The following is a 25,809-nucleotide window of genomic DNA, read 5'->3' as shown; positions in this document are numbered from 1 at the left end:
CTCCCGTGAAACTGGTTGAATAATCAATTTTTTGCCCTGCCATCCTTAGTTTAAAACAACCTTGCCACATGTAGCTGAGAAGGCTCTGAATGAGCCACATATAAAAGCTTAATTAGTATCCTGGTTCACCCCATTCCTCTTCTGCTGTAAATACTGAAATGTGAGGTTAACCAATATTTTAAGCTTGTATCTTTCCTCTGGTGGGAGCCTCAGCCATCTGTGATTCAGACCTTTTCAAGCTTTTATCAAGTTAATATACAATTACAAAATTCACAACATTTCACAGAGAGTGATGATTCTAAGTCAAGCTTTTAACTCTGAAGTGGACAGTTAAAACAAAAAAAAAGTTTGTGCAGGAATACCATTTGCTGTTCCAATACCATCCATAACTCTGATATCAGATGCATCCAAGAAGGATTGGGGAGTACATATAGGTCAGATCCACACTCATGATTGGTGGTCTCATTGGGAGTGCCAGTTACATATTCTAGAATTGAGATGGATACATCTAGCTTGCAAAGAGTTTATACCACTGATCAAAGATTCTTCCATTCAAATTCTCATGCTCAATCCACAGTGGTCTACTACATAAACAGGGAAGTGCAAGATCAGATCTCCTATGTCAAGAAGCCATAGATCTGTGGGAGTGATATATCAAGAATTGTATCAGTCTTGATGATGGTTTAACAGACTCACTAAGCAAAAAAGTGACTTTATATCACAAATGGGAATTAAAAGATTAATTACTGGACCAAATCTTCCGAAGATGGGTTTTTCCCCAAATAGACCCATTCACTTTTAATCAGAAGAGAAAGCATCTGAAGTTTTGTTCTCGAGCAAGAAAGAGTCCAGGATCCATAGCAGATACTTTCATGATTGCTGGTTATACCATTTGATATGTGCTTACCTTCCTTTTCCTTTAATTCCAAGGCTTATTAAGGAACATATGGCAAGAAAAAGCTCTAGTTATACTTGGATTCTGGGCAGTGAAGGAACTGAGTAGTGGTTGGGGTTGCTGCACTCTCAAAACCCCTGGGAGGGGGAACATGAGCACAACCCCCTACTGGACACTACTAGTGAAAATGTTCCTCGCTACTGTGCTAAGGTGCCCATATACCATGAGTGGGATCCACATGTGTCTACCTCTCAAAGAATCAGTTACTATGAGATAAGTAACCCTTTCTGATTGAAAAAAGCAGAGCAGGTGTGATCAAGTTAGATATTCCAACAGCCTACAGCTTCTCCACTTGGAGTATTATTGGGGAAGAAAATCCAAGCAAGAAAGCTTCTCAATTATCCCTTCTCAATGTTGCCTTGATACTACATATGCTTGATTTTGGAAATCTAATAGCTGTGTATGCAGCAGAAAGAAAAATAACTGGGAAAGATTTCAAATACAACCGTAAAGTCTACTTGAACCCAAGAGAGAGCTCATCACTTTGGAGCATTTTCTGTACAACACTACTTCCTGCAGATTCAGCGTCAATCTTCTTTAAACAAGGTAACAGAGTCTAGCATTATTTATAGTTGATTGTGATGTAGACACATTTAAATCCTGAATTGTTCTAATGAATTCAGGCTTTGTGTTGTCACTCATATGCAACATGGATGTTATATTAAGTTTAAAAAGTCAGCTGATTTTAACAGCCCTCTTTCTAACAATCTCAGTTTTAATTTAAAAGTAACTTTCCTCTTTCCCCAGACTTTGAACAGAGAAGTATGGCTTAATCCTTGTGTATAGGAAAATAGTGGCTGATTATAGTTTCAAATGAACTGCAGAACTAAGTGGTTGCACGTAGAGCCATCAGATGTTGAGTATGTCAGAAAAATTTCCATCTGTTTGCCCTTTTATCTTCTGTCTATGTTGAAGAACTCAATAAACAAGTTGGGATTCATTTAAAAGGTTGTTTAGTCAGACAGTATGCAAATGATATTTTAGTTTCCAGTGAAGTTTAAGTGAGGTAGTTGTTAATACAATAATATTAAAAGAAGCAAAACACAAACTCCAAAAATAACGTATTGTTACTTCATTAGAGTACGCTTTTTTAATACCTCATTAAAAATGAACTGGTGCAGTAAAGATATTTATAATATGATAATATAACATTAGTAAATTATAATAGAAATAAAGTACTAATGTTCAAATAAGACTATGAAATCAGTAAACATACAAGTTATGTCCTAAACCACATAACATGAGGGTGATATATCAGTGAGTGCCCTTTCTACAAAACATAACCTAGCAGTGTGAGAACTGCTCATGTTTAGTGTATTACCTTAGACAAATTTGAAAAATTGTAATGATGCTTAGAGTATTTTTACTTCAAACTATTAATATATTTTAAAAAGAAAGATGCTAAGGTAGATTAGCCACTATTTCACCAATTTTACCTGTTTTTTTTTTAAAAAATTGATTTGCAAAGTACAGCAAATTTTTTTAAACAAATGCTTACTTTTCTTGCCCACCAATTTTCTTGCACCCTTCCCCCCAAAAATGGACAAATGAGTTGATGCACTATTGAATTTGGTTATTCAATATGTGGTACTATACAACAAATGAAGTATGCTAAATAGTTAAGATACATATTTTGTTCATGTGTACAGCTTAAAATTTTACTTTAAAATTATTTTCTTTCCTTCATCTTGGAAAATACTAAAACCAAACTACAGAACACAATTACAAATTATATTCTATTTTATAATTCTTTTAATGCATCCAAGAAGCAAAATTAAATTACCCAATGTAACAACTGTGGAATCCACTGTCTGGATTTTGGAGGAAAGTATAAAACTGACATTAACACCTGCTTAGTCTTGTGGTGCATTTGGCCTCATAGCTCCAAATGATCCTCGGTGGTTTCTCATTCTCTATCTCTTTTGCATTTTTCAGTTTTACCAATAACTAATATACTAGTGAGTTGCACTCTTTTGAATTTTTTTTTCACTGATAAAACAAACTTAAAAAGTGAATGGACCCATAATTATTCAATCACTGTGATTCATGGTAACAGGTTTTCTTAAGTATAAGTTTCCAGACTTTCTAGATCTTCAAGCAGGGTTATTATGCTTCTCCCCACAATTCTTTGGGCTTTCTTTTTTTTCCTGGGTGTCATGTACTTTGATTTCTTGATGTACGTTTTCTGAATGTAACAAGTAAGACTAGCACAGTTTTCTAACAGTACAGTGGGTACTCTCAATTTAATGCACCCAAGTACCTTACTCTATGGAAGAGTTTTTTTTCTTTACTTATTGACTTGAATATCATGAGCAACAAGCCCATTAAATGAAAATCCTAAATAAAATGTCACATTTTCATTTCCTTGAGGCACGGAATCATAATGTAAAGGTACAATATGAATCTGCCCAACATGACCCTGTACAAACAGTTTTCCATTCTCTGTCCAACCTGAAACCCTTCTTAGAACATCACGTATTTTACCTATATTCCACACACCACCATGTTGCCACTTCAACCTTCGATCATCTAGGGAGCCATCAATTAATTTATCAATCCTGGTCTTGTGCATAATCTTTCTTAGACCACTTCCCTTTCCCAGGAAAAAATGTGTGTAGATTTTTTTCTTTCTTGGAGCAATATTTTTCACCTTGATGTCATGCATGCGTTTCATAGTCTGAAGAGCTGATACGAGAATATCATCTTTATCTGGATTAGGTTCTTTGTCTAATGCATCATCAGGCCAGTACAGTAAGGTGAGCAAAAAATGGGCACTTGCTGGAAATGCTGTTCTTCTCTGTTTAAAAAATCTATTGCTGAGTTCTCTAAGAGTTTCAAAAGGAAGAAGTTTGGAAGATCCAGGAGATAAACATGCTAGTGTAATGTGACACAAAATGTAATTGATGAGATCAGTATCCTCTAGCCTCTCTTTCTGTGGGTCATCTGGGTAAAAATTAATTATTTTTTCTAGCTTTTCAACTGACCTCATCTCCTTTGAATCTGTCAAAAATGAAAGAATGGTAGTGACACTGCCACCACCGTACTTATAAATGTTCATACGTCTGAGGAGTTGAGTTTCAGGTTCTCCTTTGTTTTCTCCCATAGGATACTCTGAGGTAAAGAACTTAGCATATACCTCAGACTGTCTTTTCAACCACTTTCTGGGATTGTAAACTTGTTCTTCCTTCTCCTTTGCCTCCTCATCTTGTTTCTCTTGGTTTTTATCTGTTTGGAAGTAACTTAGATCTTCTGAAATCCAGTCCAGAGCATTATAAATGTTCTGACGTAAGCCTTTTAAACGACTGTGAACCTTTCCCCAGGGTTTTTTAATTTCCTCAGGAATGTAGTCTGTTAGCAAATAACGCACAAGCTCAGGATGTTCCCCTTGTGTGTTTCTGGGAAATACCTCAAGTGTAGACAGGAGTTTTAGCACACGACATCCCACTTCAACCTCTCCAAAATATCCAGCATTGTTCATACTGTCGATCTCTGACTTTGCAGCCTGTTGTGCAGCCCTGAAGCATTTCATAGCTTTAAGGGCAGTTTCTATCATCTCAATGACTCCACCAGGAGTGGCCTCATACATCTTTTTGTCCAGAGTAAAACTAAACCATTTCCTGTACACTTGACCTTCTGTATCCAAAATAAAAGAATCATTTGGCAAATGAGATTTGGCTACCCCTGCCCAATATTCTGCATCCTCAAATTTTTCATGATTGTAATGCAATCGAGCAAGCTGCTGGGCAAAGAAGGCATCTTTTCCCAGGCATTCGTATGCAGTTTTTAAAACCTCTATAGCTTTTTCACAGTTTTCAACCTTACAGACATGCTCAATGAATGGAGAGAAGAGGCTGTCAGTATTGTCTCCCCTGCTCTTCTTGTCGCGTCGTATGAACAAATCTCTGATGAACTTCATGAACTCTTCTCGTCCAAATCTATGGTTTAAAAGCACTTTTTCCTGAAGAAGTTTCATTGCAATTTGACTCTGAGGCTGACTTCTTGAGAGCTGATGCAGAATTTCTTTTGCAACCAGGTAATGTATGATATGGATAGATGAAATACAGGTGGTATTTTCTCTTAATTCAATAAAAATAACTCTTGCCTGTTCACTTAAGTTATTTTTGAAATCATACTCTCTCACTCTCTCTTCTGTATATGCCCCGAGCCCTAGAAAAGCTTCACAGTGTGATAATGAAATGTGTGAATTGTGTACATAGAAATTGAGCAAAGCAACATACCTCATTAAATTAGTAACGGGGGAAGAAAGGTCTATGCCTTGCAGCAGGTGCTCTACAAACTCCCTCACATATGTTTCATTAAACTCCTCACTCATTAGGACAAACGTAAGAATAAATGCAGGCTTGAAGTCATTCTGCTTTTTAAGTTTTTCAATTTTGGTTTTAAACAGGTGTTTCTCTTGGTCTGTCAATTTGTGAGTGACGGCAACTGTATCGAGGGGAGAAGCTTTGCAAAGCTTTTCAGGGACATTAGATCGTTTACAGCCCAAGAGGATGAAACAAGGCTTGGAAAAATGACTTCTTTGAGCTGCCATTGCATCCATTAAATCACTCTTTAATTCATCCAGATAATCTTCATCATAGTCCTCAATCAGGAGGATCACTGGGAGAGAATTCTTTATGTCATTTTCATCATATTCTCTAAAATTAACTGCATGCTTGGAGACAGTTGCAGTTGAATATGAAGATCTGACCACAGCACATCTTAAATCCTTTCTTCTTTTCCATAGTACTTGCCTTGCAATGGTGCTTCCTCCACTTCCAGGTTGATGAAATATTTTTAGTTGAGCCACAGAATACCTGATTCTGTTCCCATGCAAAATATCATCTAAGATTTTATGAACCTCTTCACAGGCCTCCCGTTCAATGACTTCTCCACAGCCCCCTTTATCAGCAAGCCAGAAATTTTTCCAGCTGACTTTTCTACCTTGGTAAAATGTTTGTTCTATCTCTTGTATTTCTTTTGTGCTCAGAAGATCCAGTTTGATATCATCACATTGATCTGCACACAATATTTCAAGGGAAGACATTTTTTCTTCTTCCAGAGTTGGAAGCACACACAGACCTCTTGTGGAAACTGGTAAATGTCTGGGACATATTGGAGATGGCATCAATTTTTGAATAGTGGCATCTACGTGACTTAGCTTCATGCCCACAATGCTCCTCTGTTCTAGTGTCTCAGTGCTACAAGATGCCTGAGCTAGGTTAGCCCACTTCTCATAATTTTCTTTGGACTCTGCAATGCATATGATATAATCCATACCATTCATTTCTGTGTAGAATTCCTGGAAGGTGTCTACAATTGGCTTCTCCACAGGTGATGATAGTAGGAAAAGTACCACAAAAGATCCCTTTGGAAGGATTTCATCACAGATAAATGAAATGGCTTTCTTAAGATACTTCTTTTTCGTTCTAATCCAAGTGTCTTCATCACAAGATTTTTCATCCCCACGGAAGTCACTGCGTCCATTGCAAAATATCCAGCTGGTGTGATCAAATAGGCCCAAATGTTTTTGAAATTCAGTGGTGCTCATCTTGCTTTCATTGGAATAATTTTGCAAGAAATGTGACCTTGTTTCATGATGCTCTTTGTACTTGGCATATAAACCTGACACATTGGAATCCTCATCAAAATCAAACACACAGAAAATATTCATGCGCATTAAAAAGTTGACAGATTTCAGATCTTCTTTTCCACAGCTGTTTGCGACAAGAATGTACAATAGAGAATCATTCATATAGTTCTTGCCATCAGTGAATAGGACTGATAACTTCCGCCCTAAATTTTGGGAAATTTCCATAGGGTCCTCATTACTGGAGGACTCAGCCTTTTCCCTTCTGACATCCTTCTCTTGTAAACTCTGAATAAAAGCCACTAGCTCTTCATTCTTTACAGGCTCAGACTTTGTTCCCACTCTTTGATAGAGAACTGGAATTTTGTCGAAAATCACCTTATTACTGTGTTCGTTAAATCTAGGTAAGCGTACTTGAAAGATCTTTCCCTTCACTGTACTGGATGATGGTTCAATGTCAACCTCTACCACAAAGTATTGTTCTTGAGAGTCTTTCTGAATCACTTCAGTAAAAATAGGAGGGTGAATGCAATTTCTTGCAGCTTCTTGTTCAGATGGTTCAAAACATTTTTCAATGTAATCTAATGCATCTACGTAGATGTCTCTGTCTCTTACTGGTATGCCGGCTATCTGTCCGTGTTTCCAGCCCTCGTCTTCAACACTGTCCATTACACCAAAGTGTATTGTGCCATTTGTTCGAACATTCATGCAGGCTGAGGCATATCTAATCACTTCATAGGCAAACTTTGCTTGCAATCGTTGCCTGTCCAGCTTCGCAGCAGTTGTGAAAGATTTGTATTCATGGCAAGGAATGATCAAATCTATGATTCCAGTTTCCGGAGCAAGAATTCTGTTTTTCACATATTTAAAATTAATGTCTTCATTTTTAAATTGTCTGAATTTGCTCAGCGTTAATGATTCAACTGTATTTTCATGTAAGGAATGACTTTTTCTACTTCCTCTCCTGCAAAAAGTAGACATTGTTTTTAATGTGTGCTCCTTACCAATCTTTTCTACTGCCCCGGTGTTGTCTGTTTCTGAAGATCCCTTCTGGTAAGATGTTACATGAAAACTTTCGTGCTCTGTGATGCTGAGGGCTTTTAAATCACTGTCTGTCTCTTCAGTTGGTGCATTAGCCTTCATAGACACAGCTGAATTCCTGTTTTTTACTCTCTTTTTATCATCATTGGTTGTGATATCGGAACCCAACACTTCTGAAGCTTTAATGCTGGGATTATCTGCTTGGGCTGAGTCTACCCCTGCATTTTTGTGCAAATGTTCCAAAAGTTCGTTTCTTTTCCGTGTTATTATGTGGATTTGGCCTCTTTTCATACCCATGCTTTTGAGGAAAGGTTCATCTAATTCTTTGAGCACTGGGCCAGTCACTTCCTCTTCACAGAGCTTTTCTACATATTCTTTCTTAATTCCAATAGATTCGAGCCAGCATCTAACATGAGACTCATTCCATTCAGCCAAAGGTAACATTTTGTAGTCTGAAAATGAAATATTGTGTCAGTAGCACATACTTAGGGAGGCAAGTATCAGAGGGATAGCCATGTTAGTCTGGATCTGTAAAAGCAGTGTACACCCACTGAAGCTTATGCTCCAATACGTCTGTTAGTCTATAAGGTGCCACAGGACTCTTTGCATACTCAGGGAGAGTTACTCTTTTCTTTTGTTTGTCTAATTTCACCACACCATGCACTTTGAATTAGTGTTCTGGTCCTCTTTAAAGCCTTGTCTAGACCCAGAGTTAAATGTGTGATGTTTGCTAACAACATGTTTGAAAACTCTAGTCAATTTGGATTTCAGCATATACTAATTGCATTGAGTTGAAGGCCAGGCTTCACCCACCCATGCCCTGGTTTTAACTCCCCTATCTTAGACTTTGTTAAAGGCAGCCTGGCTTGTCTACACTAGACTTCTCAAGCATGTTAGCTCAGTGGTCTCCAAACTTTTTGGATCGCGCACCCCCAGAGCCAGCTCTAGGGAAGCAAAAAAAAAAAAAAGCTGCCGCTGGCGTGCCGCTGAAGACGGAGCGGGTAGAGCCGCGCACCCCACTTTGGAGACCACTGTGTTTAGCTAAAACTTTCTAACAATGCACCTTTTATCCTAGTCTAGACAAAAACTAAGAGGAGACTGTATGGAGTAGCTGCAAGGACTATTATTAGTCCTTATTATTATTCAGAGATGTTAGCAAGACGAAAGCATTTCAGTCCTCAAAAGAATGCCTGGGCACACAATGTTGTAAACAGGAGAGGCCAAGGTGCCCTCGGTACCCAAGTCTTCAGGGCAGGGGCTTGATCAGATGAGATGTGCCCCAATGATCCCAGCAGGCGAACCACACCCCACGCTGCAAACTCAGAGGAAGGCAAAAGCTACGGATCAAGTGCTGAGGTCTAGTTACAGTTGTGCCACTGATTTCCTCTGTTCTTGGGGAAATCACTGGTTACTACTGTGTCTGTTCCTTCCTCAGTGAGGATACCACCTCCTTACCATTCTCCCAGGGCTGCTGAAAAGATTCACTAGTTTGCCCCACACGTTAGATAAGTAAAATGTTATATATTCAAAAGGGAAATATTGTTAAAGCAAATTCCATTACCCAAGAAGTACAAACATCTTAAAAGAGAGACATACCCATTTTCTTGTAGAAGTAGTTGTTTATCCTCTTGCGCAGAAACTGATCTAAAGGGGGGGAAAGCCATAACAAAGAGCTTAACTATTTGTTTCTATATTGTTCACTCACTTTTGGGGGGATGTGAGGGATCCATTTATGTGTTTGTTATTTACTGAATATAAACCTGGGTTTGCCATCTAGCTCTGTCTTTCAGACCCCAGTATGAAAGGGATGGAAAAATAAACTTAATAATGTACAAACTACAAGGTGAGAATCTCTTACTCATAAACCAGGGCCAGTAGCCATTCCCTCCTCTGCCCCGCTCCATTCTACTTTTTCTTGGGAATCTGGTAAAAGCTGGAACAGATACAGCAGGGCAAGTGTGAAAAACTGGGATAGAGATTGGAGGGTAATAGGAGCCTATATAAGAAAAAGCCCCAAATATCGGGACATCTGGTCATCCTAAGTAGGGGCAGTAGCTGTCCAAGCTTGGTGCTGGAGGGATCAGCTGCAGGGGTGAACAGATAGCTTAGGCTTTTGGCCATTGATTCTTGGGTGTGTATTTCTCTTCTTGAACGCTGGACTGAAACTATTCTGATAACTAGATTTCAGATAGGCCACAGAACAGCCAACACAAGGCTGGCAGAATTATAATTTAAAAGTTTAACTACTGCATTAAACCTGTTACAGTGTGGTCTGAATTCCACCTCTTCACCTTTACAAAGGTCTGTTTATTCTGTCTTCTCCCCAGTAATGCACTTCTCTGGACAGTACCTTACGTAGTGCCAAATTAAGAGAGGGCTCTTAAGAGCCTGCTTAATGCTGCTTTGCTTAGTGAGCAAAAATAATTACTTGTCCTGCTCCTGTAGTCAGTTGGCAAAGTTTGTAAGTCAGTGGGACTCTGGTTATATCATGTATCAGAGGGGTAGCCGTGTTAGTCTGGATCTGTAACAGCAGCAAAGAGTCGTGTGGCACCTTATAGACTAACAGACGTATTGGAGCATAAGCTTTCGTGAGCAAATACCCACTTCGTCGGAGGCATGCAGTGGAAATCCGATGAAGTGGGTATTTGCTCACAAAAGCTTACACTCCATCTGTTAGTCTATAAGGTGCCACACGACTCTTTGCTGCTTATATCACGTAAATCAGCGAAACCACATTCTAGAGCCTTGTCTACAGAAGTTGTACTGCTTTATAGCATTATACTTTAAAGTGGTACAATCCTGTCCCCTCCTTACTGTTGACACACTTAGTTTGGCATAAAGGTGCCTTAAACTGGTGTAGTTTATTCCTATATTACAAACAACTTATCCAAAAGTGCAGTGTGCAAAATAATGCCCAATAATACAATTACACAAGAGAATGAGAAAACAGAAATTTAATAATGCCTGCAAATAAATATTTATAAAAGGTCCCTCAAGCAAACTGAGACAATAGAATAGACAGTTAAAGAATAACAGGTGACAGAATATGTCAAGGAAAATTTGTAAGTATAAATAATAGCCACAGACATTTCCGTACCACACTCTGACAGGTAAATTCTGCTCTCTCATGCCAGGTCAGTGGAGGCGGGTTTCTACACAGCTGAGATCCAGTTCCATAGTGGCAATTCCAGGCTCCTACCTGCTTCAAGGATGTGCTGTGAATTCAGATTTAAAGGCAGAAGAATCCTTAGAGTGGATCAAGAGAGCAGCCTGCAGCAAAAAGGCAAGTTAAGCAGGCGTGAGCATAGGATTGGAGAAAGATGGTCCAATTCCTGTGAAGGGTAGGGCGAAGAAGGGGCAGCAGGCTAGTGTGGGGGTGGGAGAGATTGGTGTTAAGGGGTTAAAACAGAATGGGGAACAAATTCACACATTTAAATAAACAGCAAGACCCTGGAACAGATGCGAGAGTGTGATGGGTATCTGCTACCTATGCAGTCAATAGCCCCCTAAATTATTTTGCAAAAGCAACTCTAGATTATACAAATACTTTTTAAAGTTCTTTTCTTTTTAGCTGATCTTAGCCTCTTGGTTTGAGGCCTGATTCAATGAAACCTTTCCCTATGAGCAAAGTGGGAATGTTAATTCCTTGGTGGGGAGTGGTCGCAGCCCACACCCTGAAGTACACAAAATGGGACCTGAAAATGCAGTGAGAGTTTTTGAGGAAACAAGTTATTTTTGACCGTCCTGGCTAAAAAGCTCCTCAAGGAGGCAGCAAAGTGTAAGAGCTGGATGTATTTCTAAGGGTATGTCTACACTACGGAATAAGGTCGAATTTATAGAAGTCGGTTTTTTAGAAATCGGTTTTATAAATTCGAGTGTGTGTGTCCCCACAGTAAATGCTCTAAGTGCATTAAGTGCATTAACTCGGCGGAGCGCTTCCACAGTACCGAGGCAAGCGTCGACTTCCGGAGCGTTGCACTGTGGGTAGCTATCCCACAGTTCCCGCAGTCTCCGCTGCCCATTGGAATTCTGGGTTGAGATCCCAATGCCTGATGGGGCTAAAACATTGTCGCAGGTGGTTCTGGGTACATATCGTCAGCCTCCCGTTCCCTCCCTCCCCCCGTGAAAGCAAGGGCAGACAATCATTTCGCGCCTTTTTTCCTGAGTTACCTGTGCAGACGCCATACCATGGCAAGCATGGAGCCCGCTCAGGTAACCGTCACCCTATGTCTCCTGGGTGCTGGCAGACGCGGTACGGCTTTGCTGCACAGTAGCAGCAACCCCTTGCCTTCTGGCAGCAGACGGTGCAATACGATTGGTAGTCGTCCTCATCGTGTCCGAGGTGCTCCTGGCCGCGTCGGCTGGGAGCGCCTGGGCAGACATGGGCGCAGGGACTAAATTTGGAGTGACTTGACCAGGTCATTCTCTTTAGTCCTGCAGTCAGTCCTATTGAACCGTCTTATGGTGAGCAGGCAGGCAATACGGACTGCTAGCAGTCGTACTGTACCATCTTCTGCCAGGCAGGCAAGAGATGAGGATTGCTAGCAGTCGTATTGCACCATCTTCTGCCAGGCAGGCAAGAGATGGGGATGGCTAGCAGGCGTACTGTACCATCTTCTGCCAAGCAGCCATGAGATGTGGATGGCATGCAGTCCTTCTGCACCGTCTGCTGCCAGCCAAAGATGTAAAAGATAGATGGAGTGGGTCAAAACAAGAAATAGACCAGATTTGTTTTGTACTCATTTGCCTCCTCCCCTGTCTAGGGGACTCATTCCTCTAGGTCACACTGCAGTCACTCACAGAGAAGGTGCAGCGAGGTAAATCTAGCCATGTATCAATCAGAGGCCAGGCTAACCTCCTTGTTCCAATAACAACGATAACTTAGGTGCACCATTTCTTATTGGAACCCTCCGTGCAGTCCTGCCTGAAATACTCCTTGATGTACAGGCACCCCCTTTGTTGATTTTAGCTCCCTGAAGCCAACCCTGTAAGCCGTGTCGTCAGTCGCCCCTCCCTCCGTCAGAGCAACGGCAGACAATCGTTCCGCGCCTTTTTTCTGTGCGGACGCCATACCACGGCAAGCATGGAGCCCGCTCAGCTCACTTTGGCAATTAGGAGCACATTAACCACCACACGCATTATTCAGCAGTATATGCAGCACCAGAACATGGCAACGCGATACCGGGCGAGGAGGCGACGTCAGCGCGGTCCCGTGAGTGATCAGGACATGGACACAGATTTCTCTGAAAGCATGGGCCCTGACAATGCATGCATCATGGTGCTAATGGGGCAGGTTCATGCTGTGGAACGCCGATTCTGGGCTCGGGAAACAAGCACAGACTGGTGGGACCGCATAGTGTTGCAGGTCTGGGACGATTCCCAGTGGCTACGAAACTTTCGCATGCGTAAGGGCACTTTCATGGAACTTTGTGACTTGCTTTCCCCTGTCCTGAAGCGCATGAATACCAAGATGAGAGCAGCCCTCACAGTTGAGAAGCGAGTGGCGATAGCCCTGTGGAAGCTTGCAACGCCAGACAGCTACCGGTCAGTTGGGAATCAATTTGGAGTGGGCAAATCTACTGTGGGGGCTGCTGTGATGCAAGTAGCCCACGCAATCAAAGATCTGCTGATATCAAGGGTAGTGACCCTGGGAAATGTGCAGGTCATAGTGGATGGCTTTGCTGCAATGGGATTCCCTAACTGTGGTGGGGCTATAGATGGAACCCATATCCCTATCTTGGCACCGGAGCACCAAGCCGCCGAGTACATAAACCGCAAGGGGTACTTTTCAATAGTGCTGCAAGCTCTGGTGGATCACAAGGGACGTTTCACCAACATCAACGTGGGATGGCCGGGAAAGGTACATGACGCTCGCATCTTCAGGAACTCTGGTCTGTTTCAAAAGCTGCAGGAAGGGACTTTATTCCCAGACCAGAAAATAACTGTTGGGGATGTTGAAATGCCTATATGTATCCTTGGGGACCCAGCCTACCCCTTAATGCCATGGCTCATGAAGCCGTACACAGGCAGCCTGGACAGTGGTCAGGAGCTGTTCAACTACAGGCTGAGCAAGTGCAGAATGGTGGTAGAATGTGCATTTGGACGTTTAAAGGCGCGCTGGCGCAGTTTATTGACTCGCTTAGACCTCAGCGAAACCAATATTCCCACTGTTATTACTGCTTGCTGTGTGCTCCACAATATCTGTGAGAGTAAGGGGGAGACGTTTATGGCGGGGTGGGAGGTTGAGGCAAATCGCCTGGCTGCTGGTTACGCGCAGCCAGACACCAGGGCGGTTAGAAGAGCACAGGAGGGCGCGGTACGCATCAGAGAAGCTTTGAAAAACAGTTTCATGACTGGCCAGGCTACGGTGTAAAAGTTCTGTTTGTTTCTCCTTGATGAATCCCCCCGCCCCTTGGTTCACTCTACTTCCCTGTAAGCTAACCACCCTCCCCTCCTCCCTTTAATCATTGCTTGCAGAGCCAATAAAGTCATTGCTGCTTCACAGTCATGCATTCGTTATTCATTCATCACACAAATAGGGGGATGACTACCAAGGTATCCCAGGAGGGGTGGTGGAGGAGGGAAGGAAAATGCCACACAGCACTTTAAGCACAGCACTTTAAAAGTTTACAACTTTAAAATTTATTGAATGACAGCCTTCTTTTTTTTGGGCAATCCTCTGTGGGGGAGTGGCTGGTTGGCCGGAGGCCTCCCCACCGTGTTCTTGGGCGTCTGGGTGTGGAGGCTATGGAACTTGGGGAGGAGGGCGGTTGGTTACAGAGGGGCTGCAGTGGCAGTCTGTGCTCCAGCTGCCTTTGCTGCAGCTCAACCATACACTGGAGCATACTGGTTTGGTCCTGCAGCAGCCTCAGCATTGAATCCTGCCTCCTCTCATCACGCTGCCGCCACCTTTGAGCTTCAGCCCTGTCTTCAGCCCGCCACTTACTCTCTTCAGCCCGCCACTTACTCTCTTCAGCCCTCCACCTCTCCTCCCGGTCATTTTGTGCTTTCCTGCACTCTGACATTATTTGCCTCCACGCATTCGTCTGTGCTCTGTCAGTGTGGGAGGACAGCATGAGCTCGGAGAACATTTCATCGCGAGTGCGTTTTTTTTTCTTTCTAAGCTTCACTAGCCTCTGGGAAGGAGAAGATCCTGTGATCATTGAAACACATGCAGCTGGTGGAGAAAAAAAAAGGGACAGCGGTATTTAAAAAGACACATTTTATAAAACAGTGGCTACACTCTTTCAGGGTAAACCTTGAAAGTTAACATTACATACATAGCACATGTGCTTTCGTTACAAGGTCGCATTTTGCCTCCTCCCACCGCGTGAACGGATTTTGGTTGAATGCCAGCAAACATACACTGCAATGCTTTGTTCTACAGTGATTCCCCAGTACGTGTTGCTGGCCTGGAGTGGTAAAGTGTCCTACCATGAAGGACGAAATAAGGCTGCCCTCCCCAGAAACCTTTTGCAAAGGCAGAACCGCAAATGCCAGGGCAAAGTAATCCTTTCACATGCTTGCTTTTAAACCATGTATAGCATTTTAAAAGGTACACTCACCAGAGGTCCCTTCTCCGCCTGCTGAGTCCAGGAGGCAGCCTTGGGTGGGTTCGGGGGGTACTGGCTCCAGGTCTAGGGTGAGAAACAGTTCCTGGCTGTCGGGAAAACCGGTTTCTCCGCTTGCTTGCTGTGAGCTATCTACAACCTCCTCCTCATCATCTTCTTCGTCCCCAAAACCTACTTCTGTATTGCCTCCATCTCCATTGAAGGAGTCAAACAACACGGCTGGGGTAGTGGTGGCTGAACCCCCTAAAATGGCATGCAGCTCATCATAGAAGCGGCATGTTTGGGGCTCTGACCCAGAGCGGCCGTTCGCCTCTCTGGTTTTCTGGTAGGCTTGCCTCAGCTCCTTCAGTTTCACGCGGCACTGCTTCGGGTCCCTGTTATGGCCTCTGTCCTTCATGCCCTGGGAGATTTTCAGAAAGGTTTTGGCATTTCGAAAACTGGAACGGAGTTCTGATAGCACGGATTCCTCTCCCCAAACAGCGATCAGATCCCGTACCTCCCGTTCAGTCCATGCTGGAGCTCTTTTGCGATTCTGGGACTCCATCATGGTCACCTCTGCTGATGAGCTCTGCATGGTCACCTGCAGCTTGCCACGCTCGCCAAACAGGAAATGAGATTCAAAAGTTCGCGGTTCTTTTCCTGTCTACCTGGCCAGTGCATCTGAGTTGAGAGCGCTGTCCAGAGCGGTCAGAATGGAGCACTCTGGGATAGCTCCCGGAGGCCAATACCATCGAATTGTGTCCACAGTACCCCAAATTCGAGCCGGCAACGTCGATTTAAGCGCTAATCCACTTGTCAGGGGTGGAGTAAGGAAATCGATTTTAAGAGCCCTTTAAGTCGAAATAAAGGGCTTCATTGTGTGGACGGGTGCAGGTTTAAATCGATTTAACGCTGCTAAATTCGATCTAAAGTCCTAGTGTAGACCAGGGCTAAGTTGTTACGTTCCTGATCAGAACCAACCCCACTGGGAGGATAAAAATTACCTTTATCCTGGCCCCCACTGAAGTTAGAGCAATCCCCCGTGGGCTGCCCTATGTTACAATCCACTGCTTATGGGCCTAAGGGGTTGTTTTGGCAGCCACAGAGTGGCTCTCAGTCCTATTTCACTACCATCATAGCGTGGTGTAGAGTGATTATGCTGCTTCTGTACCACAATGGGACCCTCCCCAAGTCCACACTATGCGCGGGAGGAGGGTTGTCAGTGACTGACTGCAGTAGTTTTGTAGCCCATAGGGCTAGCCTGCCTGCTTGCTTATATATCTTTTCTTATGGGTTTGATTGTTTTCCTGTATGTGAAAAGGGAATATAGAGAAACCATGAACCCTGGGGGCCTAGTTTTCTGGAGGTCAACAAGTTTGCAAATCAGGGTCTTAGATGTGGAATTTCCCCATCCTGAGTGACAGAAACCCAGATCCTCAACATCAGTGTTGGAAGTTAAGGGGGTGGGGATCAATGTGGATTCTGATCCTGCAGTTTAATACAGAGCTGCTCCAAGGGGACAGGATGGGTGGCTCTGTATTTGTGTGGGGCAATGCTAGGGTTGGGGACATTCATCATGGGCCCGGCAGAGACCGATTAGCTGGCAAAGATAACGCCATCGGGGGCTGCATTACCCAGAGATCCACCCATGGGATTTAATCTGCAGAGAGAGTGGGGAGGCAGACTGAATACAAACTGGCAGGCAAATCTTCCTCTTAGCCCACTGCCACAGGCTTCTTGCAGAAGGGGCCATTGGCCCTAGAAACAGATTCCTGCCTGAACAACAGGCCTCCCCGAGAGAGGAAAGGTTCAGAATCTGGGAGCGGAAGGAAGATAATAGGCCTCGGGGAACATGGCCGTTGCAGTGCAAGGCTTCATTCTTCTGATCCCTGCTATGCCTTAGGGAGAGTCACTAGCACTGAGTGACCCAGAACTAAATACCCACAAAGAAGGTCATATTCATCCCCATCCACCATGCCCAGCCCCTTTCCCGCCAAACTACATTTAATTAAGACGTCAAGGTTCTGAGTTTTGAGCCAACTCTCGAGTAGTGCTACAGGGAAGGCTTACCTGACTCAGGCTGCAGCGGGGAAGAAGCTGCCTGCTCGCTCACTCACGGAAGCGCCAGTTCTGAGAGAGGAAACTTTCCCCTTTACAGTTGGAGATTTGTTTGTGAAAAGAGGAACTGATCACAGGGCTGGACAGTAGCCCATGTTGGCTGATGTCCCCAAAAGTGCGTGGGAGAGAGTGCGAGAGCTTCTCCCCAGAAGTGAGCTTGAAACTTGTCCAAGTCTCCACCCACCAGACTGAGCCTGGCTAGAAATCATCAAGTACAAAGCGGGACACTTCCGTGTTGAGCTTTGAGCTCAGCTGTTTAGCTTGCCTTAGGCCTGGTCTATGCAGTTTATGGCCTGATTTAACCATGTAGGTTTTTCTTACTGAAATAGCTAAATCTGCACAACCCTCATTTGTAACCAGTGCTGGTGTTCAGGTGCTTTATAACACCTTTCCTTAGGGGAATAAGCTATCACAGTATAAGCGCCTTTTACCAAGATAGCTGCCTCCGTGCTAGGGTGGTAGTACTGGTCTGGTTAAAGCAGTACAACATTTGTGCGTAGGCAGCCCTTCGCTGCAGGCTGTACTGTTAGCCCTCCCAAATGAAGCCCTGGGGGGGGCAGGGGGGATGACAAAGAATCCCTCCCCCCCCCAGGGTGACTGGTCCAAGGTGCCCCCCTCCCGGTGTGAGTGCTGCTCCCTGCCAGCCCAAGGCACCCACTCTCCCTGCTGGCCCAAACCCCCTTGCTGCCTGCCCACGCGGGGCCAGCCTGAGGCCCCACCACCACCCCCAAAGCCTCCCTGTTGCTCTCCTTGGGCTGGCCCGAGGCCCCCCCTTCAGCCCCCTGCAAGCAGGACCAGACCGAGCCCCCCCTCCCCCCACACACAGGGCCAGCTCGAGGCACCCCTCTATCCCCTGCACATGGGGCTGGCCCAAGATCCCTGCCACCCGCCCATGCAGAGCCCTGTGACTTCTAGGGGTTGCAACCCACCTTTTTGGGAAAAAATGCGCTTTTGTCTACTTTGCTCTTACCAACTGATGATCAGATCAGTGGCAAGAGCAAATGCCCATGTTTGCCAAAAAAAAGCGGGATGGCCAGACAGGGCTTATAAAAAGGGACTGTCCCAGCCAAAACAGGATGTAGGGTCGCCCTACCAACCTTCCCTTCCAGAAAAACAACCCCACACTCCAGGTGTTTTGTAGGAAATGTTCTCCAATACAAGGAACTGTTTGTACACTACAGGGATGGGCTGAAAAACCTTGGACTGTGCATAAATCAGGAATTGCAGGGAGATGTGCAGCCGGACCCTCAGTAAGAGGTTCTGCAGGAGCCCAAAGAGGCGCTGTGACCTGACACAACCCACAGAGCACCAAGGTCTCCCTCTTGCAGCAAAAGGAACAGGTGTTGGGGCAGGGTGTGGGTGTGTGTGAGAGAGAGAGACCCATGCCATGCACACACACATGCTCATGGCTCCATGAAGGAGCTGCCCCAGTTTAGCTGTGGAACAAGAGTGGATTCCTCGCCCGCCCAACCGCCCAGCCTCAGATGGATGGCAGCAAGTGGTGTTGAGATGGGTCATGAGGGCGAGGAAGTGGCTTACGTGAAGCAAAAACGTACAGGTAATCTCTGGGCGCAGTTTAGAGGTGGACCAGCTGAATGTCATGGAGGCAGCTCAAGAGGCATGGTGGGGGGTGGCCTGGGAGGCCTATGGGGAAGAGGGCCTGATGATGCCTTCTGGAGGGCAAGGGGTGCAGGCTGGGCAGGGACCTTCCTGTATGACCGCTACAGGAAGCAGAAGGCATTGATGCCCTCACTGCTGGAACATTGGTCAGGGTGTGGCTGTGCAGCTGGCAGCAAAATGCCCAGGCAGGAGGGAGAGCTTTGCTGTTAGTTACTCCTTAAATTACCTCTCCCCAGCTGCCTGCCCTGTGATGTTGTCGGATCACATGTAGGGAGGCAGACACAGTAGTAAGGTCACAGAATACCATTTAGAAACAGATCTTAGCCTGAACCCATCTGTCTCTAGTTCCAGGGAGGACATGTGTATCAGCTGCCCTGCTTAGACATATTACAGTAGTACTAGTAGCATCAGCCAGGTTGCAGGGGTGCATGCTGTACAGACCTATGATACAGGTGCTATCACCAATTTGTCAGAACAGGCTTTTGCTGTGAGGTGTCTCTGGGCCCAGGCTCAGTTCTAGGGAGCTGCTTTAAGAGCCATAGTTCAAGGTTCTTTTGCCCTGGTCTACACTAGGACTTTAGGTCGAATTTAGCAGCGTTAAATCGATTTAAACCTGCACCCGTCCACACAATGAAGCCCTTTATTTCGACTTAAAGGGCTCTTAAAATCGATTTCCTTACTCCACCCCTGACAAGTGGATTAGCGCTTAAATCGACGTTGCCGGCTCGAATTTGGGGTACTGTGGACACAATTCGATGGTATTGGCCTCCGGGAGCTATCCCAGAGTGCTCCATTCTGACCGCTCTGGACAGTCCTCTCAACTCAGATGCACTGGCCAGGTAGACAGGAAAAGAACCGCGAACTTTTGAATCTCATTTCCTGTTTGGCCAGCGTGGCAAGCTGCAGGTGACCATGATGGAGTCCCAGAATCGCAAAAGAGCTCCAGCATGGACTGAACGGGAGGTACGGGATCTGATCGCTGTTTGGGGAGAGGAATCCGTGCTATCAGAACTCCGTTCCAGTTTTGGAAATGCCAAAACCTTTCTGAAAATCTCCCAGGGCATGAAGGACAGAGGCCATAACAGGGACCCGAAGCAGTGCCGCGTGAAACTGAAGGAACTGAGGCAAGCCTACCAGAAAACCAGAGAGGCGAACAGCCGCTCTGGGTCAGAGCCCCAAACATGCCGCTTCTATGATGAGCTGCATGCCATTTTAGGGGGTTCAGCCACCACTACCCCAGCCGTGTTGTTTGACTCCTTCAATGGAGATGGAGGCAATACGGAAGTAGGTTTTGGGGACGAAGAAGATGATGATGAGGAGGAGGTTGTAGATAGCTCACAGCAAGCAAGTGGAGAAACCGGTTTTCCCGACAGCCAGGAACTGTTTCTCATCCTGGTCCTGGAGCCAGTACCCCCCGAACCCACCCAAGGCTGCCTCCTGGACCCAGCAGGCGGAGAAGGGACCTCTCGTGAGGGTACCTTTTAAAATGCTATACATGGTTTAAAAGCAAGCATGTGAAAAGATTACTTTGCCCTGGCATTTGCGGTTCTCCTAGATGTAGTCCTAAAGCCTTTGCAAAAGGTTTCTGGGGAGGGCAGCCTTATTTCGTCCTTCATGGTAGGACACTTTACCACTCCAGGCCAGTAACACGTACTCGGGAATCACTGTAGAACAAAGCATTGCAGTGTATGTTTGCTGGCATTCAACCAAAATCTGTTCTTTATCTCTCTGTGTTATCCTCAGGAGAGTGAGATATAATTCATGGTCACCTGGTTGAAATAGAGTGCTTTTCTTCAGGGGACACTCAGAGGAGCCCATTCCTGCTGGGCTGTTTGCCTGTGGCTAAACAGAAATGTTCCCCGCTGTTAGCCACAGGGAGGGGAGAAGGTTGAAGGGGTAGTCACGCGGTGGGAGGAGGCAAAATGCGACCTTGTAACGAAAGCACATGTGCTATGTATGTAATGTTAACAGCAAGGTTTACCCTGAAAGAGTGTAGCGACTGTTTTATAAAATGTCTTTTTAAATACCGCTGTCCCTTTTTTTTTCTCCACCAGCTGCATGTGTTTCAATGATCACAGGATCTTCTCCTTCCCAGAGGTTAGTGAAGATTAGAAAGAAAAAAAAACGCACTCGCGATGAAATGTTCTCCGAGCTCATGCTGTCCTCCCACACTGACAGAGCACAGACGAATGCGTGGAGGCAAATAATGTCAGAGTGCAGGAAAGCACAAAATGACCGGGAGGAGAGGTGGAGGGCTGAAGAGAGTAAGTGGCGGGCTGAAGACAGGGCTGAAGCTCAAATGTGGCGGCAGCGTGATGAGAGGAGGCAGGATTCAATGCTGAGGCTGCTGCAGGACCAAACCAGTATGCTCCAGTGTATGGTTGAGCTGCAGCAAAGGCAGCTGGAGCACAGACTGCCACTGCTGCCCCTCTGTAACCAACCGCCCTCCTCCCCAAGTTCCATAGTCTCCACACCCAGACGCCCAAGAACGCGGTGGGGGGGCCTCCGGCCAACCAGCCACTCCACCACAGAGGATTGCCCAAAAAAAAGAAGGCTGTCATTCAATAAATTTTAAAGTTGTAAACTTTTAAAGTGCTGTGCGGCATTTTCCTTCCCTCCTCCACCACCCCTCCTGGGATACCTTGGTAGTCATCCCCCTATTTGTGTGATGAATGAATAACGAATGCATGACTGTGAAGCAGCAATGACTTTATTGGCTCTGCAAGCAATGATTAAAGGGAGGAGGGGAGGGTGGTTAGCTTACAGGGAAGTAGAGTGAACCAAGGGGCGGGGGGTTTCATCAAGGAGAAACAAACAGAACTTTCACACTGTAGCCTGGCCAGTCATGAAACTGGTTTTCAAAGCTTCTCTGATGCGTACCGCACCCTCCTGTGCTCTTCTAACCGCCCTGGTAACCAGCAGCCAGGCGATTTGCCTCAACCTCCCACCCCGCCATAAACGTCTCCCCCTTACTCTCACAGATACTGTGGAGCACACAGCAAGCAGTAATAACAGTGGGAATATTGGTTTCGCTGAGGTCTAAGCGAGTCAGTAAACTGCGCCAGCGCGCCTTTAAACGTCCAAATGCACATTCTACCACCATTCTGCACTTGCTCAGCCTGTAGTTGAACAGCTCCTGACTACTGTCCAGGCTGCCTGTGTACGGCTTCATGAGCCATGGCATTAAGGGGTAGGCTGGGTCCCCAAGGATACATATAGGCATTTCAACATCCCCAACAGTTATTTTCTGGTCTGGGAATAAAGTCCCTTCCTGCAGCTTTTGAAACAGACCAGAGTTCCTGAAGATGCGAGCATCATGCACCTTTCCCGGCCATCCCACGTTGCTGTTGGTGAAACGTCCCTTGTGATCCACCAGAGCTTGCAGCACTATCGAAAAGTACCCCTTGCGGTTTATGTACTCGGCGGCTTGGTGCTCCGGTGCCAAGATAGGGATATGGGTTCCGTCTATAGCCCCACCACAGTTAGGGAATCCCATTGCAGCAAAGCCATCCACTATGACCTGCACATTTCCCAGGGTCACTACCCTTGATATCAGCAGATCTTTGATTGCGTAGGCTACTTGCATCACAGCAGCCCCCACAGTAGATTTGCCCACTCCAAATTGATTCCCAACTGACCAGTAGCTGTCTGGCGTTGCAAGCTTCCACAGGGCTATCGCCACTCGCTTCTCAACTGTGAGGGCTGCTCTCATCTTGGTATTCATGCGCTTCAGGGCAGGGGAAAGCAAGTCACAAAGTTCCATGAAAGTGCCCTTACGCATGCGAAAGTTTCGCAGCCACTGGGAATCGTCCCAGACCTGCAACACTATGCGGTCCCACCAGTCTGTGCTTGTTTCCCGAGCCCAGAATCGGCGTTCCACAGCATGAACCTGCCCCATTAGCACCATGATGCATGCATTGTCAGGGCCCATGCTTTCAGAGAAATCTGTGTCCATGTCCTGATCACTCACGGGACCGCGCTGACGTCGCCTCCTCGCCCGGTATCGCGTTGCCATGTTCTGGTGCTGCATATACTGCTGGATAATGCGTGTGGTGGTTAATGTGCTCCTAATTGCCAAAGTGAGCTGAGCGGCCTCCATGCTTGCCTTGGTATGGCGTCCGCACAGAAAAAAGGCGCGGAACGATTGTCTGCCGTTGCTCTGACGGAGGGAGGGGCGACTGACGACACGGCTTACAGGGTTGGCTTCAGGGAGCTAAAATCAAGAAAGGGTGTGCCTGTACATCAAGGAGTATTTCAGGCAGGACTGCATGGAGGGTTCCAATAAGAAATGGTGCACCTAAGTTATCGTTGTTATTGGAACAAGGAGGTTAGCCTGGCCTCTGATTGATACATGACTAGATTTACCTCGCTGCACCTTCTCTGTGAGTGACTGCAGTGTGATCTAGACAGGGGAGGAGGCAAATGAGTACAAAACAAATCTGGTCTATTTCTTGTTCTGACCCACTCCATCTATCTTTTATATCTTTGGCTGGCAGCAGACGGTGCAGAAGGACTGCATGCCATCCACATCTCATGGCTGCTCGGCAGAAGATGGTACAGTACGACTGCTAGCCATCTTCATCTCTTGCCTGCCTGGCAGAAGATGGTACAGTACGACTGCTAGCAGTCCGTATCGCCTGCCCGCTCACCATAAGACTGTTCAATAGGACTGAGTGCAGGACTAAAGAGAATGACCTGGTCAAGTCACTCCAAATTTAGTCCCTGCGCCCATGTCTGCCCAGGCGCTCCCAGCCGACGTGGCCAGGAGCACCTCGGACACGACGAGGACGACTACCAGTCGTATTGCACCGTCTGCTGCCAGAAGGCAATGGGTTGCTGCTACTGTGCAGCAATGCCGTACCACGTCTGCCAGCACCCAGGAGACATAGGGTGACGGTTACCTGAGCTGGCTCCATGCTTGCTGTGGTATGGCGTCTGCACAGGTAACTCAGGAAAAAAGGCGCGAAATGATTGTCTGCCCTTGCTTTCACGGAGGGAGGGAGGGAACGGGGGCCTGACGACACGTACCCAGAACCACCCGCGACAATGTTTTAGCCCCATCAGAGTGCTCCATTGTGACTGCTCTGGACAGCACTCTCAGATGCTCGATTGTTTGCCATTGCTCTGACGCTGGGAGGGGCGCTTACAGGGTTGGCTTCAGGGAGCTAAAATCAACAAAGGGGGTGGCTTTACATCAAGGAGTATTTCAGGCAGGACTTCACGGAGGGTTCCAATAAGAAATGGTGCACCTAAGTTATTGTCCTTATTGGAACAAGAAGGTTAGCCTGGCCTCTGATTGATACATGGCTAGATTTACCTCGCTGCACCTTCTCTGTAAGTGACTGCACTGTGATCTAGAAGAATGAGTCCCCTAGACAGGGGAGGGGGGGAAGCAAATGAGTACAAAACAAATCTGGTCTATTTCTTGTTTTGATCCACTCCATCTATCTTTTACATCTTTGGCTGGCAGCAGACGGTGCAGAAGGACTGCATGCCATCCACATCTCATGACTGCTCGGCAGAAGATGGTACAGTACGACTGCTAGCAGTCCGTATCGCCTGCCCGCTCACCATAAGACGGTTCAATAGGACTGACTGCAGGACTAAAGAGAATGACCTGGTCAAGTGACTCCAAATTTAGTCCCTGCACCCATGTCTGCCCAGGCGCTCCTGATCGACCTCACAGAGGCGACCAGGAGCACCTCAGACATGACGATGACGGCTACCAGTCGTACTGTACCGTCTGCTGCCACAAGGCAAGGGGTTGCTGCTACTGTGTAGCAATGCCGTACCGCGTCTGCCAGCACCCAGGAGACATAGGGTGACGGTTACCTGAGCGGGCTCCGTGCTTGCCATGGTATGGCGTCTGCACAGGTAACTCAGGAAAAAAGGCGCGAAATGATTGTCTGCCCTTGCTTTCACGGGGGGAGGGAGGGAACGGGGGGCTGACGATATGTACCCAGAACCACCCGCGACAATGTTTTAGCCCCATCAGGCATTGGGATCTCAACCCAGAATTCCAATGGGCAGCGGAGACTGCGGGAACTGTGGGATAGCTACCCACAGTGCAACGCTCCGGAAGTCGACGCTTGTCTCGGTACTGTGGAAGCGCTCCGCCGAGTTAATGCACTTAATGCACTTAGAGCATTTTCTGTGGGGACACACACACTCGAATATATAAAACCGATTTCTAAAAAACCGACTTCTATAAATTCGACCTAATTTCGTAGTGTAGACATACCCTTTGTTAAACCCCCATTATTGTTCAAATGTCACATTAATCTCAAGCCACACCCAGCAGGAGGCAGCAGTGCTCTAATTGAATGGTTTTCAAACTGTGGTTTGGGACCCCAAAGTAGGTGAGCAGCCAGGCCATGGTAAGAGTTTTTTGGGGGGGGGGGGCAGCTGTGGGGAGCCGCAGACCCTCCACTTGCCCAGGATGAGGGGGGTCAACAGTTGCCCATAACCTGTGTCCCTCCCTCCTCCAGGGCAGGTGGAGGGCCCACAGCTGCCCACGCTGCTCTTACCATGGCTGTGCTGTGCCCCCCCGAGCACTCCCCCAGCTGGAGCCTGGTCCAGGTGAGAGCTGCGCAGGCAGCTGTGGGGAGCTGCAGCCCCTCTTGCCCGGGGTGGGGCAGGGCAAGGACATGGGCTGTGGGGGGCTGCTTATGACCCCCACCCATCGAATGCTTGAGCACCCTTTATCGCCACCCACCACTGTGTGCTGGTGTAAGAGAGGGGAGCCACTCACTCCCCGCCTCAATTCCTTTGTACTGGACAGACTCTGATAGAGCCCTCAACTCATCCACCCTCTGGCTGAGGTAATTGCCACAGAAATGCTGCCAGCTGCACCCTTATAGAGCTAATAGCCAAGCTCTGTTTTAAAAGATAGTCCAGCTAAAGGTCCTCAAGAGACCCCTTTCCTGCAAGACCAA

General features: G+C 46.3%; 2 protein-coding genes across 5 annotated transcripts; one reads left to right on the top strand and one right to left on the bottom strand.

The window, feature by feature from the left end:
• Window positions 1-1,973: 1,973 nt before the first annotated feature.
• On the bottom strand, window positions 1,974-17,422 carry LOC142069022 (sterile alpha motif domain-containing protein 9-like). 4 transcript variants are annotated; one of them, XM_075119221.1, is made up of 4 exons: window positions 17,207-17,422; window positions 10,674-10,856; window positions 9,183-9,230; window positions 1,974-8,038 (listed from the first exon to the last, which is right to left on the bottom strand). In XM_075119221.1, the coding sequence occupies exons 3-4, from the start codon at window positions 9,184-9,186 to the stop codon at window positions 3,243-3,245; spliced, it is 4,800 nt and encodes a 1,599-aa protein (XP_074975322.1). In that variant the 5' UTR covers window positions 9,187-9,230; window positions 10,674-10,856; window positions 17,207-17,422; the 3' UTR covers window positions 1,974-3,242. The 4 variants fall into 4 exon arrangements, with proteins under 4 accessions (XP_074975322.1, XP_074975324.1, XP_074975321.1 ...); XM_075119220.1 differs by having other exon boundaries at window positions 1,975-8,038; window positions 10,684-10,856; XM_075119223.1 differs by lacking the exon at window positions 10,674-10,856.
• Window positions 17,404-21,503, top strand: LOC142069023 (uncharacterized). Its single transcript, XM_075119235.1, has 2 exons — window positions 17,404-20,342; window positions 20,929-21,503. Exons 1-2 carry the CDS (start codon window positions 19,787-19,789, stop codon window positions 21,447-21,449), a joined length of 1,077 nt encoding a protein of 358 aa, XP_074975336.1. The 5' UTR covers window positions 17,404-19,786; the 3' UTR covers window positions 21,450-21,503.
• Window positions 21,504-25,809: the final 4,306 nt, after the last annotated feature.

Source organism: Caretta caretta, chromosome 14 (genome assembly GCF_965140235.1).
Source record: "Caretta caretta isolate rCarCar2 chromosome 14, rCarCar1.hap1, whole genome shotgun sequence".
Taxonomy (NCBI): domain Eukaryota; kingdom Metazoa; phylum Chordata; order Testudines; family Cheloniidae; genus Caretta; species Caretta caretta.
The sequence above is the reverse complement of the archived record's forward strand: the minus strand, read 5'-3'. Positions and strand labels throughout refer to the sequence as shown.

What these genes read in the sequence shown, in the direction of transcription:
- LOC142069023 (XM_075119235.1), top strand. Translation starts at nt 19,787, where the DNA reads ATGATGGAGTCCCAGAATCGCAAAAGAGCTCCAGCATGGACTGAACGG. An exon ending in AGGCGGAGAAGGGACCTCTC is followed by an intron (nt 20,343 to 20,928) that starts GTGAGGGTACCT and finishes TTTCTCCACCAG; the next exon opens with CTGCATGTGTTTCAATGATC.